Source organism: Plectropomus leopardus, chromosome 19 (assembly GCF_026936395.1).
Source record: "Plectropomus leopardus strain MGB_pleo_1.0 chromosome 19, ASM2693639v1, whole genome shotgun sequence".
Taxonomy (NCBI): domain Eukaryota; kingdom Metazoa; phylum Chordata; class Actinopteri; order Perciformes; family Serranidae; genus Plectropomus; species Plectropomus leopardus.
The window spans coordinates 25,730,988-25,747,501 of record NC_142194.1 but is presented as its reverse complement, the minus strand read 5'-3'; the positions used below and the strand labels follow the sequence as shown (position 1 = coordinate 25,747,501).

The 16,514-nt window shown below is 38.6% G+C and overlaps 2 protein-coding genes across 2 annotated transcripts in view; one reads left to right on the top strand and one right to left on the bottom strand.

Moving 5' to 3' along the window:
• Window positions 1-3,346: 3,346 nt before the first annotated feature.
• Window positions 3,347-6,889, bottom strand: LOC148186380 (uncharacterized). Its single transcript, XM_088070103.1, has 8 exons — window positions 6,764-6,889; window positions 6,270-6,376; window positions 6,034-6,146; window positions 5,891-5,945; window positions 4,892-4,993; window positions 4,208-4,810; window positions 4,067-4,106; window positions 3,347-3,974 (listed from the first exon to the last, which is right to left on the bottom strand). The coding sequence occupies exons 2-8, from the start codon at window positions 6,354-6,356 to the stop codon at window positions 3,889-3,891; spliced, it is 1,086 nt and encodes a 361-aa protein (XP_087926229.1). The 5' UTR covers window positions 6,357-6,376; window positions 6,764-6,889; the 3' UTR covers window positions 3,347-3,888.
• Window positions 6,890-8,938: 2,049 nt separating this feature from the next.
• Window positions 8,939-16,514, top strand: part of gas7b (growth arrest-specific 7b) — an 81,570-nt gene continuing 73,994 nt past the window's right edge. Inside the window, exon 1 of the mRNA XM_042508462.2 lies at window positions 8,939-9,343. Coding sequence (XP_042364396.2) covers window positions 9,164-9,343 — 180 coding nt within the window. The 5' untranslated portion in view covers window positions 8,939-9,163. The remainder of the gene's footprint in view (window positions 9,344-16,514) is intronic.

The window sequence follows — 16,514 nt, the reverse complement described above, 5'->3', positions numbered from 1 at the left end:
TGAGTGCCTGTTTGCAGAGATCAGGGCAGATCCCAGCACAACGCCTGCCAACATTTACATTGTGACTTAAAATAGCCGTCCTTTTCTCTGTCACTCTATACATACAATGAAGCTAGCATGAGAGTGCCGGATTAACTCTGATTAGACCAATATCATCAAAGGGGCCATATGGAGCAGTCACAATGTCTGCACAGGATTCATTTAAGATAAGGCGTGCGATGAGCTGCGTCATGTTTGTTTAGCACAGCAGACAGTGGGATTCTCTTTTGTTTCTCTGTCTCAAAGTCCTCATCGTTACAAGAATTTCATTTGTCTGAGACCCGGATTAGAAGTTTAAGTCTGACACAGAAGTATAATACTCATCAGCATGTCTTTCATACTTGCAGTTAGCCACGGGTTTAATGAGTTTTCTGTCAAGATCGCCAGCGTTCTGCCTGATTCAAACGAAAACGCAGCAAATGTAATATAAAGCTGATACGTTGGGATGTTTTATTCAACATAAACAATGTAAATAGGTTGAAAATAGGCCCACAAAACCAGCCTTTCAGAAATACATGCGTAAATATAACAGGCAGTGCTAGCACTCCATCACAAAAAAGTTTCATAAATTATTAAATAAAAAACTTTTTAGTGAAGAAAAAAATCAGTATAGAAACGTATATATCATATCTACTTAGGGCTGTAAATCTAATGCTTATGCTTTCTTGTTTTTTACATCTTTAATGATCAGGTGATAGCAAGACTATAGACTGTAAAATGACACAAGATATTTTACACTCCCTGTACGGGCTAGTATATCTCTCATTGTACTTAGTACCCAGTGTTGTGGTATCATTTGTTATGCTTCAGTACTAGCAGCTAGAGGGCCCCCCTGAACAACAGATAGAAAGAGTTAAGATACATCAGGGGTCTTTAAGGATTTTTATGCCAAAGACCCCTTAACTATAAGAGACGGAGCAGAGACCCCTATGACAAAATTGAGTTGCATATTAAACTGAGCCTACAGTAACATGTAGGGCGGCCATAAGTGCCATGTATAAACATATTTTAAAATGGTGCATATAGTTGTAAACTATTAGATCAGGAATACTCAACTTGCTTTGCTTGGGGGCCACTTTTACAAAATGACAAGAGGCCAGGGGCCAGTCGCAGTAGCCCTATACATATTTCTAGGATTTTAGGATGTTTCTACAGTTTTATACATTTTCTAGTTTGGGGAATTTGGAATTTTAGAAAAATTTCTAGGATTTTAGGACAACTCAAGGATTTGAGGACATTTCTAAGTTTCCAGGATGTTTCTAATATATCTGTACATTTCCCAGATTTTTGGACATTTCAACAATTTTAGGACGGTTCTATGATTTTAGAACTTTTCAATGATTTTAGGACATTTCTCAGATTTTTGGACAATTCTAATATTTTAAGGACATTTCAAGGGTTTTGGGATGTTCATAGGATTTTAGAACTTTTCCAGGATTTTAGGACATTTCTTGTATTTTAGGACATTAGGGGCTTGGCTAGGACCTCTGTCAGGGGTTGTGGGAGATCCTCCATTGGCACTTTTTTAATGAACAGTATTTATTTTGATGCTGTTTTCTGCACTCTGACAGCTTATGTCTGCTGAAAGTACAAAAAAAAATCCCAGTGTGGATCACCTTATCTTTTATTGTGAATTAGAAAGTGGTTGGGGGGCAACCTGCCATAAGTTGAGTATCACTGTATTAGACAGTAATTATTGACAGATTCCGATATTTACGCCTCATAGAATGGATAATTTGACAAAGATTCATGGGCAACAGTTAGACTATCATCAATTTTTTTGTTCTTATGAATATGCTGATATACCTTTACTAATATTATAATGACTTCATCTTTATGCATTTTTTTTTCAGATATGGTAATTTTTAAAGAAAAAAAAAGTTTCTAACTATATTTTGGCCGCCCCCCTGCAGTAACTCTGACGACCCTCTAGGGGTCGCATCCCACCTGTTGAAGACCCCATGAGGGTTACCTTTTCCACCGCTTGGAAATTCAGTTGCAGCAATAATATACAATGAATTTAGCAAAAAAATGTGGATAAGTACAGTAAATAACAGACATAAATAGGAGGTACATTAAATAAAATGAAATTAGATTTTAAAAAAAACCATTTAAGAACCTGTACAAGAGAGCGGAGCAGCAGCAGAGCCATCAGGTCATGTAAACAGTGTACATCAAAACTAATGCATACGTCATATATTTTAAGATGGTATGTTATAATTTAGTAGGGGATATGAGACTGTATAAGGTGAAGTGTTGTTATATAGTATAAAAATAGGTGGTACAATAGCAACAAAGACAATAGAGATATTAAATGATTGCTTCAAGTGAACCAGACACTGGAGAAATGGCTCTCTGTGTGTGTGTGTGTGTGTGTGTGTGTGTGTGTGTGTGTGTGTGTGTGTGTGTGTGTGTGTGTGTGTGTGTGTGTGTGTGTGTGTGTGTTTGTTTGTGTGTGTGTGTGTGTGTGTATTATACAGTCTCTGTTGTACAGAGAGGGTGAGAGGGTTTGTCTCGGATGGTTTTGATCTTCTCCCTCATTCACCACTGTCTCCAGACTGTCCAGCTCCAGTGCGACCACAGAGCTGTCCTTCCTCACTGCCTTGTTGAGTCTGCTGGCCTCACCAGCTTTGATGTTACCACCCCAGCACAACACAGCAAAGAACAGTGGGGCACCAGGGACAGAGCCAGACCATGTAAACATTCAGGGCTCAGCCCAAACCTAGGGGTGCTGGTGGGGGAGGGAGGCATGCTCCCCTGGGGGGATTTTTTTCCTGTTTATGGCAGCTATATACACTATTTTTTAAGCCATTTGAGATAATAGAAAGCCTAAAAATCTGTACATCATTTAGGAAAAACTGACATAACACCATAACACAACAAATGTTGAGGGTGACTCATTTTCAATTGGTGCTTTCATGACCAAAGAAAACAGAAAAAGGACTGAGGCATTGGCTTTTGCACAAGATGTTGAAAACCTACAACTACCAGAATGCAGTGCACCATACCAGACCAATAAAAACGGCCTGCTAGTATCAAATGATCTCATGTTACAGTTAATAGATAAGCTAAAACATGTTTCTGAAAACATTTGAAGGGGGAGAAATATGCAAAGCAGTGATATAATCTTGATTTATATTTGATCAGTGCTGCTTAGATTTACTGTTTGAAGTTTTGTCTGCCTTCTTTTTTTCACTGTGCACGAAGCAGCATGGTGCCCACTTCCTGTTCACAAACTCTTGCTATTACAGGTAAACAGGGCTCTAAGATATGTTTCTGAAAACATTTCAGGCAAGAAATGGACAGTGCAGTGACAAAATGCCTGTTTTTACTGTTTGATTTGATTTTGGTCTGAGTTTGAAAGAGAGGGGCGGATCTGACACAAGGTTCCCTTCGATAGTCTTTATTTTCGCAGTGGCGGCATATGTGGCAGGCAATACAGAAATACAGCCTGTACAGAAAGTACAGCCTGCAGTTTGAGCAACAATCCGAGAGCAAGTAAAACATTGCCAGGTGAAGTATTTTACGTTGGCTCAATATCCCTTCAAAGTTACATAAACTCATAGGTCAGGTAGGACTTTGGCGTATCAGCATTACTAACCTTCAACCTTTTTTTGTTACACTAGAGTGAGGTTCCCAGAATGAATGTTAAGATGACACATTTAAGTCCATCCCATAATAATCTGGACTGCTATTATTATTATTATTATTATTCAAGGATCCTTCAAAAATGCCAAATTAATGTAATCAAATACAACGTATGAGTAAAATTTAGTAATAACAAGATTTAATAAATAGGTGTGAAAAATGTTATTTATAATATCCTGCAGAGAGAGCAGCTGGTGTGATTCACTCCCTGGTGGACGTCATCTTTTCCCACATTCGACTGAAGAAGGCTCGCATTCCCTGCTTTTCCTTTTTGTCCATCTTTTCATCTAGAAAAAGCAAAAACAGAAAAGTTGTAGCAGATATAAGCCTCAAATTTAATGTGCCTTTGGAAATGTGTTATAAATGATCATGAACTCACCAGTCATTTCGGCAGCCACCTCACAGCTCACCTCTGGAGTCTGAAAAAAATATATATGAACCTTAAATTAGAAACCTCTTTATCTTCTGCATTGTCAAACGTGTAGCTGTAACAGTGTGATGAGTCCTTCAGTAGGATTACCGAGGGCTTTTCGTCAGGAAAAAGCTGATACAGACTGCACTTGTATGCAGCGCTTTGCATGCTGTCGTTTATGTCCTGGATGGCACAGACGACGCCCTCTCTACCTATGATGAAGCTTTCATCAAAGTCCATGAGGTGGAAGGTTTTGGAGCGTACAACAAACCTTTTGTAAATGGCTTTGACCATGACCTGAGCCTCTGATGTGCACACGCTCAGCAGACAAGCTTTCATCAAACATGTATTCATACAGAAGCAAGTCGCTGCTGCGTCAGCCAGCTGTTCGCCAATCTGAGCGCTGGCAACTTCAGCCCTGTTCCTCAGAGCCGAGGTCAAACTGCTCATGCCTTGAGTCCCTGAAGTCTCAATAAATAGCTCTGGTTCATCCAGGAGGAACTTCAGAGTGGTCTCCACCACCTGTGGCGCTAGAGGCGCTGTAGTCCGCTGAAGCTTGGCCAGCTGTGCTAGTTTGGAGCGCTTGCTGGTGTGAGAGCCCACACAAGAGTTGAGCAGCTCGTTTGACAGGTGGCGGAGGAGGACTCTGACATCCTGCTCTGCTCTCGGGCGGATGATTGAGAGAAACATTTGAAGGCCCTCTAGTGTTACCTTCACATGGTGGGGAGAGAGAAGGAGAAGAGTGAGTGACTGTGATGTTGCAGCTCAGAAAATGCTGCATTTGATCTTCACCTCTCTTCTGAGCAGCAGTGAAAGGCATCTCTCCTTTTCAAGCTCCTCCTGGAGCTCCCGCTCCATCTGATCGACACAGAGGCTCCTCGCTGAGGTCCACGCCTGCACACATCACTCATTACTTAGACTGCAATTTGTAATTGTCTGTAATTTAATATTTATTTTAGAATTTTAATTATAAATATTCTGGTAAGAGGAAACTTTGTGACTACTTTTGACTGTAGTAAAGTAAAAGTAAAAGTGTTGGTACATTTTATAATTATATTGTTTATACTGTTATATATAATATATATTATATATATAATTGTTGGTGTATTTTATTATGTATGAAGCATTCCATTTTCTTTGTGAATGTTACTTATCTGTGCATCTGTTGTACTCCTGCTGCTGTGACCACCATATCCAAAACTCTCTATAAAATAACAGTAATATATGGGAACACCATAGATATGGGACTACAATTACGTGTCACTAGGTGGGTTTTCATTAACTGTCAAATTGCGTGATTTGAAATTGGAAATATAAAATATGCCTGATGGAAACACATCAACTTCTGAAAATCTCCCATTTATCGCTTTTTTGTTGTTTTTCTTCTTTTTTTTTTGCACTCTTTTTTTACACTGAGTTGGTATTGAAAAAGCCTACTCAGCACATTTTCTGCAAACAAAAACTTATGCCGTTGAAATTATATTTTTAAAAAATGGTACTACCACATAATCATTCTGTTGTTCTACTGTGTGTGTGTACAGTAGCAGGAGCTCTGTACAGTTTTCAGAGTGTGTCTATAATTTAGAGGTTATCTGCACACAGCTCTCAACATGGAGGTGTCTGACCCAGTAAAAAATAAGAACATTACTTTCTGTTTTTACTTTATGACTCTTGTCTATATGTGCTACTGTTTCACTCCATATTGAGATCCGTCATTAATATGTATCAGCATCTTGGTGCCACAGTGGCCGCTGTTTTACCACACACACACAGACAGCAGGTTGTATTTACCAGTTCAGCTGCGTGGAGCTCTCCTGCTTCTGTCCCTTTTGCTATGTCCTCAGACCTTCAAAAAGAAGATTTTTGTCATCCATGTTGTCTAATTTCTGTGCATGTGCAGTAAACTTTGGTCTAATATGTCCTTGTCGACTCACTCTTCCAGGAAGCTTCTCCCAGCCAGCAGCCATTGCTTCATATCTTCAGCTGATATATAAATGGGAGTTTGACCCTGCAGCTTCATGAGCATGAACTGCCTCATCAGCATCTTCTGCAAGACGGTCAGTGCACACTTTGTATCAGCTGACTCACATACTGACGCCATACTGTTGCTCATATGCTCCTATACTTTGATATGAACAGTGCATCTGACATTAATAGTGACAACACTGACCTCTGCTCTGTAGCACTGTTGCTCTATCTCTGAGAAGGAGGATGGTTTCATGTGTTGAATTTGCTGAAGAATAAAGGCAGAGTCCATGTTGATCAGAGGTCAAACTCCTGAAGAAAAACAGGAAATACTCTTATTAAGTTGGTATTTTAAAGAGGGGATAACACAGCTGTCTAGGCTTGGGGTGAATGTTTCTGTTAGCGACAATTTGATAGAATCGCATCATTTGAACAAAACCATTCTGAACTGCTCCTTAGTGTGAGACATGGCTACCAATATTACTGCAGCAGATCTTTTTAAAATCATAGTACAAACAGCTGGTGTTATCCAGCTTACATGTGGCTGTGGAGCACGAAATCAAATACATCTTGGTCAAAGTGAGCAACATTTAGCAGGAAAACCCAACAGCCACTTTGTCACAGAAATAAGCCAATCTGAAGGAACTGCAGGTTATAAAATAGTCAAAAGCAAACTGTAAAGATACAGTCTTTACATACCTGTTACAAAGAGAAGGTGACACGCTTTGAATGAAGGGAGATGTGTCCTCAGATGGTTGAACACTGTCCAGACAGCAAAGACGGAGAATGTGAACTGCTCCCTCAGGTTAACCGTGTGCACAGTAGACCATAATCTGTATCAAATTGATGCTTCCTGTCAACACATCACCATGGAGCTCATACTCAAAACAAAACACAATGATTATGATTGTTAATAATACCGGATTACATCGTATTGTCTTTATATATATATATATATATATATATGTATATATACACACACACATATGTATATGTATATATATATACATACACATATATAAAAAAACAAATTGAATTTTAATACAATCCATAATGCAGACTCAGCTGAAAATAAGTTTATATTTTTTGAAGAATGACATTACCCTTTTTTTTGACATTACAAAATCTAAGGGTAAAAAAATATATATATTCTTTTCAATGAGGTGTGGAAGTTTATACATGACTTATCATATTCTGTTTTTCATGTAAAAATGATGTCTCACATCAAGAGCTTGAGTCAAAAGTTTCTCCCCACAGAGAAACTCTTGACCCTGTTGAGCTTGATGAAAGATGGTAGCGCCACCTTGTGGTGAGATGCAGGCCTGAAACACCAGTGATTGCAGCTGGTTTATCTCAGGAGATAGGTTTTATTCATTCCAAATGAAAAGAATATATATATATATATATATATATATATATATATATATATATATATATATATATATATATATATATATATATATATATATATATATATCACGATGCCTCTTTGCAGCCACATTTAAGAAACATTCCTAATGTCTTACATTGTGTTGCAATGGTCATTGCCACTGTGCAGCCATGCATAAACAATGATGTGTCATCATATCAAGCAACAGAGCAAATGAGGAACTTGTGGGTTTGGGGCAAACTTCATGTTCATGTTCAATTCAACTCGCTCAAAGATGCTTCAGTTGAAATGAAATCTTTGAATTTAAGTATTAAGATACCATCAAAATACTTTGACTTGACTTGAAGACTTGATTACTTTATCCTGGGAATTGTTGGACAAACTAAATTATAATGTCTTTTCTCTCCTGTTTTAACACAGTCACACCCACTTCTAACAGCAGCCTTATTATCCTAATCATCAATAAACTATCATCACCTGCCTTACTGTAATCAACTTCCCATTTGCAGTAAAACAGTAACATAGCCCCTCATAAAAGGTGGAACAAAACAGGAAAAATGGCAGTACAATAAATAGTAAAACAGGACATAAAAGCGAATCATAAAATGTGCACAAGTTTCGACATTAAATCACCATCGTCGTATAAAATTGAGTGTATGAAAAAGTAAAGCACGGTTGGAGGGGAGCTGCAGATTTCACATTCAAGTCAATCACAATAACAGTAAGATTTTCCGGTTAAATATTTCAAAATTAAAGTAGAACGTATCATTGCATAAAAACCAAATGCCAGGTAAAAATAGAAATGTCTCAACTGAAAGTCATTACTAATACGTTTACTCTTACATTGGGCATCAGATAGAAGCTATCAGTTCTTCTTTATGGTAATTAGGCCATTAAGGTTAGCTTTAATAGTAATATAGGCCTATATTTATAGAGCATAATTCACACACTAGTAGGGAGCATTTTGCTGCTGCTGTACTCACAGTATAACTTTGACAGAAATCAAAGTAACCTTTTATTTGTTGTAGTAATGCTTCTTATGGTAGTACTATTATTAAAGAAAGATTATTTCATATGGCTAAATATTACTGCCACTGACATGGAGGTCATTTTAGGACTGTAGCCTAGTGCTGTTACTTATGTCATTAGTCATAGCATTAATAGTAGTCATACTTTTCTCAACACTTCCAGTAGTGGTAGTCTACTAAAAGGGAGTTTTAATGGTAAGGGTTCAGTTTTGACTTTGGGGAAAAATAAAGAAAAAGAAGAAATGTGAAACTGCTAACCAAAATAACCACTCTTTTTCTTTTTTAATCGCATGTCCTCAGCAGATAGAGTTTGCTTGGTAGTCACTGGGAGAGCTTACAGAATTGCTTTTCACTTGTTTACAAACTTTAAACAACGCTGTGCTTTTATTTTGAAGTCAGGCTTTTGTATTTCCGGTTACCGCCCCATCTCGCGCTGCGCGTCTTGACGCGAATCTTGTAGCCCTCAGACAGCGCGTGCAGGCTGGCAGGCAGGCTCGAGGAGCAGAGCGTTGAAGAGGAGAACCTGCCCACCAACTTCACACAAGTTGGACTCTTCCACGAGCCGAGAGCTGCACCAGCTCCAAACTCGGACACAAACTCTCACGTGCCGCTCAAAGTTATTTTTTTCGTCCTTGGAGATCATTATTATCATCACTGCGTGTGCGAGAAGTCACGCTCGCGATGTCTGGATCGTACTGCAAAAGTTTGTACCCGTTCAGCGGGGAGCAGCACCAGCAGGGACTGAGCTTCGAGGCCGGGGACATTATTAAGGTGGTGCAGGCTCTGCCCGGAGGCTGGTGGGAAGGAGAGAGGGATGGAGCCAGAGGGTGGTTCCCCTCCAGCTACGTCCAGGTCCTGGAGGTAAGACTTGTTTCAAATGTCTTATTATTTGGCGTCTTATTTGGACATAACGCAGGTCTTGGCTGTTAATTGGATATAAATTAACTTAAGTGAGGCCGATGTTTCTTTTCTTTTTTTTTTAAATGATTTTGTTCTAGTGAAAAACATTTTTATTTTCCATTTGGCTCTGTCACAGACACACACCTCCGCATACACAAAGGATAAGGATATTTGAACCAGGTATTTTCTTTCACAACTGTTCGGGACATATTCTGCCATTTTTGTAACTACAGAAGTGGGTATTTTTTGACCAAACCAGGCAGTTTTTAACAACAGTTCACAACATTTTTTGACATGTTTCGACATTTCTAGATGTCTTTGTTGTGATCAGACCAGGTATTTTTAACGAGAGTTTGGGACATGCCCGGCTGGGTTTGTAGATACAAACGCAGGTTTTTTTTCCACAACAGTTTGGGTCATTTTCAGCTGTGTTTGTAGCAATAGAGGAGGGCATGTTTAACAAGAGACTGTGGCATGGATAGTTGTTTTGATGGTGACCAAATCAGGTGTTTTTTTTTTTTTTTAATAAGGGGATGGGACATTTTCAGCTGTAATTGTAGCCACAGAGATTGATATTTTTCAACAAGAGGTCATGACATTGCCAGCTGTGTTTGTTTGCGACAAAAGCGTGTATTCTTTAACAAGATTTAGGGACATCTTCAGATGTGTTTGTAGTTACAAGCAAAGTTGTTTTTTAATGACAGGTTAGGATATTTTCAGCTGTATGTAGCGACCCTACCAAGTATTTTTTAACATCAGCCCATGTCAACTCGTGTTCAGCCTTGTTTGAAAACACCAAAAGCAGCTTTTTTTTAAACAGATGTTTGTGATATTGCTAGTCATTTTTGTAGCGCTCAAACCAGGTACTTTTTCACAACAGGTTGTGACATTGTCAGCCATGTTTGTATCCACCAAACCAGTTGTGTTTTTATTAAGTTTGGGACATGTCCAGCCATGTTCAGTGACAAAACCGGCTATTTTTTAACAAGAGGTCCTGACATTGCCAGATTTATTTATTTATTTTTTTGCAACATAAGTGGTTGTTTTTCAGGGGGAGTTTGGGAAATGTCCAGCTGTGTTTGCCAAGACAAACTGAGGTGTTTTTAACGACAGGTCTGGATATTTTCAGGCTATTTATCATGGCCAAACCAGTTACTTTTGTAAGAACTGTTTAGGACATGTTTAGCCTTGTTTGTAATGATGCAAGCAGCTGTATTTTTAAGTGTGTTTTTATGACATTGTTTGTAAAAACCAAACTTGGTGGATTGACAAAACCGGGTATTTCTTAACGAGAGGTTATGACGTAAGCAGCCGACTTTGTAGTAATGGAACCAGGTATTTTTTAACGAGAGGTTGGGACATTGCCAGCTGTATCTGTAGCAACGAAAGCCAGAATTTTTTAACAAGAGTTTGTGATATTGTCATCCTGTTTGTAGAAAAAAAAAAGGGGGGTATTTTTCAATGACAAGGGTAGAGGGCTCCGACCAGACACACTCACACACTTGAAAATAAAGACAGCATTGACAGATGCACTAATAAATGGTTTTCCCGTGCTGGGCTTATCAGATTAACTCTAACCTTCCCAGCAGTCAGCTCCCTGCCTGGCTGAGCGGCTGCACACTTCCTCATTCCACACACATTCCAGTGGAATTCTCAGGTCTCCTCTCTGTGCGAGTGAATGCACAGGACATGCTGCTCTCTCTCCGCATGGTCAGCCCCTCCCTTCCCCACACAGCCTCCCTCTCAGGGAGTTCAGACACTCTGCTGTTGCAACTTAGAAAGGATCTCCCACCACTTTCTTGTATTTATTTCTTTTAATTGGCATGCTTGGCTCTATGATTGAAATGATTGAGTTTGTGGCTGAGTGGGTGACACCACCCAGTATCCTGACAGTTTGTCATAATCAGCTTGTATCCAAGAGGGATGGGCAGGAGGCCAGCATTCCTAGCTATGGCACCAGTGCCGCCATTTTTATCACATCTTCACTCTGAATGTGAGAAGATATAAACAGAAACATGATTTGTGTCCCAGTGACACCACAGCAATGCCTCCTCCTGTTTGTAGGTTTGTGCTGATTCAGATAAGATCACATAAACCTGTAGCAGCAGATGGCTCAAGTACAACGTCCTTTATCATTTCTAAGACCAGTTTAAGGAATGCAGTTGATGGGTGGGGCAGAAGGGTGGGGAGGATAGTTTCATCAAGCATCCACCTTGCTGAAGTGTTGCAGTTATAGTTTTTTATACAGTAAGTAAGATGCTGAAATTTTGTTGGACTGCAGCTCTGCAGCTTGAACTCATCAGTTAAAGAGAACTGAACCGAACATTCAGTGGTTCCAGTCTTCCTCAGTCTGTTTCTCAGCAGTCGTGTTGCTTCTCTGCAAACGTAGTAGTAATGTCATATTGTGACATAGTTCAGATTACATGTGCACAGTGGTGCAAGGCTGTCACAACGGGCCCAAGTGCATACCAGTTTATAGTGACTGCTCGCTCAGCTTGCAGATGTGCTCAGCTTGTCAGTCTTGACAGATTTTGTGTCTAAACTAGCTGTTGTATATAGTGTGGTCTCATCACATGATCAAATACAGGGGTCGACCGATTATTGTCCTGGCTGATTATTGGGACTTTGGCGGATTAGCTGTATTGCCTTTCTATTTTAATGATTGCCCATAAAATTAATTAATTAAAAAAGTGCAAAGGAAATGTCAGCATGGGAGGTTTACTTGTGAAACCTCAGAGAGCTAATTTTATTTCTTCATTTTAAATTTAAATTGTCACTGTATTAAAAAACAGTTGCAAGGAAGTTGCTGTATATGATGTTGAATGTTTCAGTTTTAATTTAACATTTGCTAAAAGCATTTAAACAGAGGTTGTGTTGGAGTTTGTTGTATTCCAAATACTAAATATTGACAGAAAAAAATCTTTTTAATTGTAAATGTGTATCAGTTCCAAATATCGGTTATCAGTCTCATTAAGCACTAATAATTTGGCCCTGAAAAACTAATATCGGTTGATCCCTGATCAAATGGACTCTTCACATTGGCAGCATCAACACTGTAAAAAGAAACTATTTGTTTTAACCTAAAAAAAGTTTGTGTTAGGGCTGCCTTTAATTTTTAAGTTGACTGAATTTTAGAAGAAAGTTGAGGTAATTTTGTAATAATTCAACTCTTTAAATTCAGTCGACTGGCGGTCCAAACACTATCTTTCTGAAGTTAAAACTTTTTTTTTTCCAATGAACATACATATAACCCAGTAATCATCATTGCATAACAGTTACAAAACTGACCAAAATACCAAAGAAAAAAAGGAAATTATTCATTTAATTGGATTGTTTTTGATTATTTATCTGTTTATGTGGTTCCTTATTAGTTATTTTTAAGGCAACAGCTACTCCTCCAGTGGTCCATGTTAAGAACATAACAAACTGAAACAGATTAGAAAACAATTCATTTATCCCCCAAAATGAAAACCACAATAGAGATGGGTTTGCCGTAACAAGACCTTTCTTTCAGCAAAAGCATTTTTCCAAGAAGGTTTTCTGAATCACTCTCATGGGTCTGTGCTCCACCCAACAAATGGAGCCCCCCCACCCACGGGTCTGTGTGCGACTGCACTGCCTGCACTGTCTGAATTTACGCCCCTGCATGTGTATGAGCTGAGTTTCTCATCAGGAGGAGGAGGGGATGCTGGATGGAGAGACAGCTTCCATGCTGCAGCCAGTAGCAAACTACTGTTCAAGACCAACCAAAGCAGGTGCTTTTTAACGAGAGGTCATGACATTGCCTGCCATGTTTGTAGCAACCAAAACCATATATTTTAAAATGAGAGCTCAGGAGAATTCCAGCCGTGTTTGTAGCCACAGAAGAGGGGGTTTTTTTAACGACAGGTCGTGACATTTCCAGCTGTGTTTGTAAGGACCAGTCCAGGTACATTTAAAGGAGAGCTCGGGACATGTCCAGCCGTGTTTCAGCGAGCAGCAACCTCTGGGCCTAGAAAATGAAGCAAACACCCAAGTGCCAAAAACTGCAGTCCTTTGACAGCCACTTGATGTTGGCATCAAAACAGAGGCAATTCCCATAGACACCCCATGTTAAAATTTTCAGCTTCACAGCAGAAATAAACATGTTTACAGACTAGTAAAGACTACAGACTAGTTCCCCCTTTATGACTACTGTACAGGGGGTGATTTTTTTTATAACCCACTTGTTTATTTTTTATCAAAGCTAAAAGATACACATAATTAAGGGTGGGCCCTTTTAAGTTAAATGCACCCCTCACTCCTCCACAGGGCCAGCCTCATTCCAAATATGGCCACTGCTGGCTCCTAAACGCCAATATGGCGACAGCCGAAATGCCAAATTCGAGGCTTTAAAATGGTAGTACACAAAGTAGTGGAGTAACATGGTATCTCTGTCCATTATATTGCCAGCAGTCTTTTGTAACGACCAAACCAGACATTTTTTCAACAATAGTTTGGGATGTATTTAGCCTTGTTTGTAACGACAAAAGTGGCTATTTTTTTAACAAGTGTTTTGGACATTGCTAGTCATTTTGTAGTGACCAAAGCATGTATTTTTCACAACAGGATGTGACATTGCCAGCCATGTTTGTATCAACCAAACTGGGTATTTTTTAAACAAGTTTCGGACATGTCTAGCTGTGTTTGTAGCGACAAATTGGGGTATTTTTTTTGGTATATGCGATGAGCATTCACAGACTAGTGCTATTTATGGTCAGACTTCACACTCATAGTAATCAGCAGGCCTAACAAACAGGACACAAGAGATGAGAGAGGATAGATTTGTAGAGAGGGAGAGAGCATCATCTGGTTTTGATCTCTGCTTGTCCCTCAGCTGGGAGCATGAACGCGTTTTTTTTTCCTATAAAACTGATGCAAAGCTAAATAAAGGCTCAGCCTGAGGGCTAAATTAAGCTACAACAACATGCTTATCTGATGTTGGGTGACTTATCACAGAAAGGCTCCTCTCACTTTAATGTGAGCCCACACTGGGGGAAACTGCGGTCTGCAGATGGTGTCGGATGTTTGTGGTGTTGTGGGTTCAGATCTACATTCTCACCACTAACCCCGCTTTCACTCTCTACTGTTTTCTGCACTCATGTGGAACCGCCTAAAAATAACCAGTAAAGATGAGTGATGATATGACGACTGATATTTTATAGAGCAATGCTAGAGTGGCATTAATCTTCTACAAAGCAAATAAATCAGCTATTCCTAATCCCTTAATATTGCGAGCACTTGATATTAGATACTTTATTTTTTTGTCACATTAAGATACTAGAAAAAAATCTAATCCTAGTTGACCAACATTCATTCTCTTAACATAAGTGAACATTTTGTCATGAAGATGTGTGTGAGTAAATATGTTTTACAGTAGAACAAGAAATAACAATAGATATATTTGATTTAGAACTGTAAATGGCATTGTATAGTATAAATAGTGTAATATAAATTATTGTCAATAATGATGCTAACGTGAACCAAAATTCTATTAATTGTGACTATGAAAATGGTGAATGGTGAATGACATACAGTAAAATGCTGCCCTGCAACTTCTTCCTGCATATCTGTCAACAGATATAATCTAGGGCTTGGCAATATAGCAATTTTATATCGATATGGTGATATGAGACTAAATATCATATTACGTTTGAGATATCATAATATCAAGGTTAGGGTTAGTGTTGCCTTTTCCTGTTTTTAAAGGCTGCCTTATATTAAAGTGATGTGGTTTTCTGAACTTACTGAGCTGTGTATACATAGATGCAAAGTATCAGTTTTTTTTATTATATGAATTATTAATATTGTAAAAACAAATGTAACTTTTGGTAACCTACTAGAATTCTAAAACCTATTTCTTTTAAATTTCAGTCTATGATACACGTTTTGCAGCAGTAAAAATGATTGAAGTGAGAAACATTTATCTTTAAAACTTTATCTCAGAAGTTAAAACAGATGTTGACATTTTTTTCTTTTTAGACATAACTAACAGTTTTAAAAAAGGTACCAAATCATAATATATGTTATTCCAATACTCAGCATCTCACAACACATTTAAAATTGAAATAATGTATCGCAACCAAAGTATAGTCATAACATCATATTGTGGGGCCTCTGGTGATTCCCACCCCTAAGAAATCAGTTGATGATATTTGCTTTTCGGGCTTCTGTATCAGTGTCAGTTTTACAGAAGTTAACATGAAATTCGGCATACATCACATAGACTGAATTAGACATGATGAAACTGAAAGATTCCCTCAGTTATCGGTAAATGTGTCATCTGTAGGTTGGTGAGACGGGGGGTGGATGTCATGACGAAGTGACTGATGGTGAAACAGAAAATACCTCTCTATTTCCTCATTTTGATATTCTATTGAGACCCAGACAGTTTCTGTAGGGAAATTACCACCACTGCTTTCGAACTTTAAGTTGACTCACTTTTATATTGATCATAACTGGAGGCTGTTGTTTGTTGATAAGCCAGACGGGGATTTGTACAGCTGGCACAGTGAACAATGCAGCTTTTATCTTTTACTGTTGTCATCTTCGGTGGCTTTCTTCTAAACAGCGCCATTCTTCGGAGAACACTGAATCATTCACTACCTGTTGCTGCCTGGTGCATTGCATCAGACCAGTGCTCACTTTACTTAATATATATCTTTAATTAAAGATGTTCCGATACTATTTTTCTTTCCCAATATCATCTCCAATACCAAAACTTTCTACAGCAACCTTTCTACAGCTTATTTTAATCAGTATCAAGATGAAACATTGATTACATCCAATCAAACTTTCTCTTTATTATTATTATTTAAGTATTTTATTTATTATTATACATATGTGACTGTCCTCCCATTTATCATCTTTACACATTACATTTCACATTATCTGTAAGAATAGGGACAAAGTTTACTGGTAACTAATGTAATCTGCGATTTATCTACTACTGTTGACTTCTGTTGTGCGTTGTGCAAGGCCCTTTGTTGATGACACATCCTTGTTTACAATGGTTCTGTACAAAACCGGTGTAAACGCTGGTTCACTTGAGGTTCCAACAAACCTGAATGTTACCAGTTCAGGAACCAGAGCTAATTTGGTGAAAAAAGGGGTA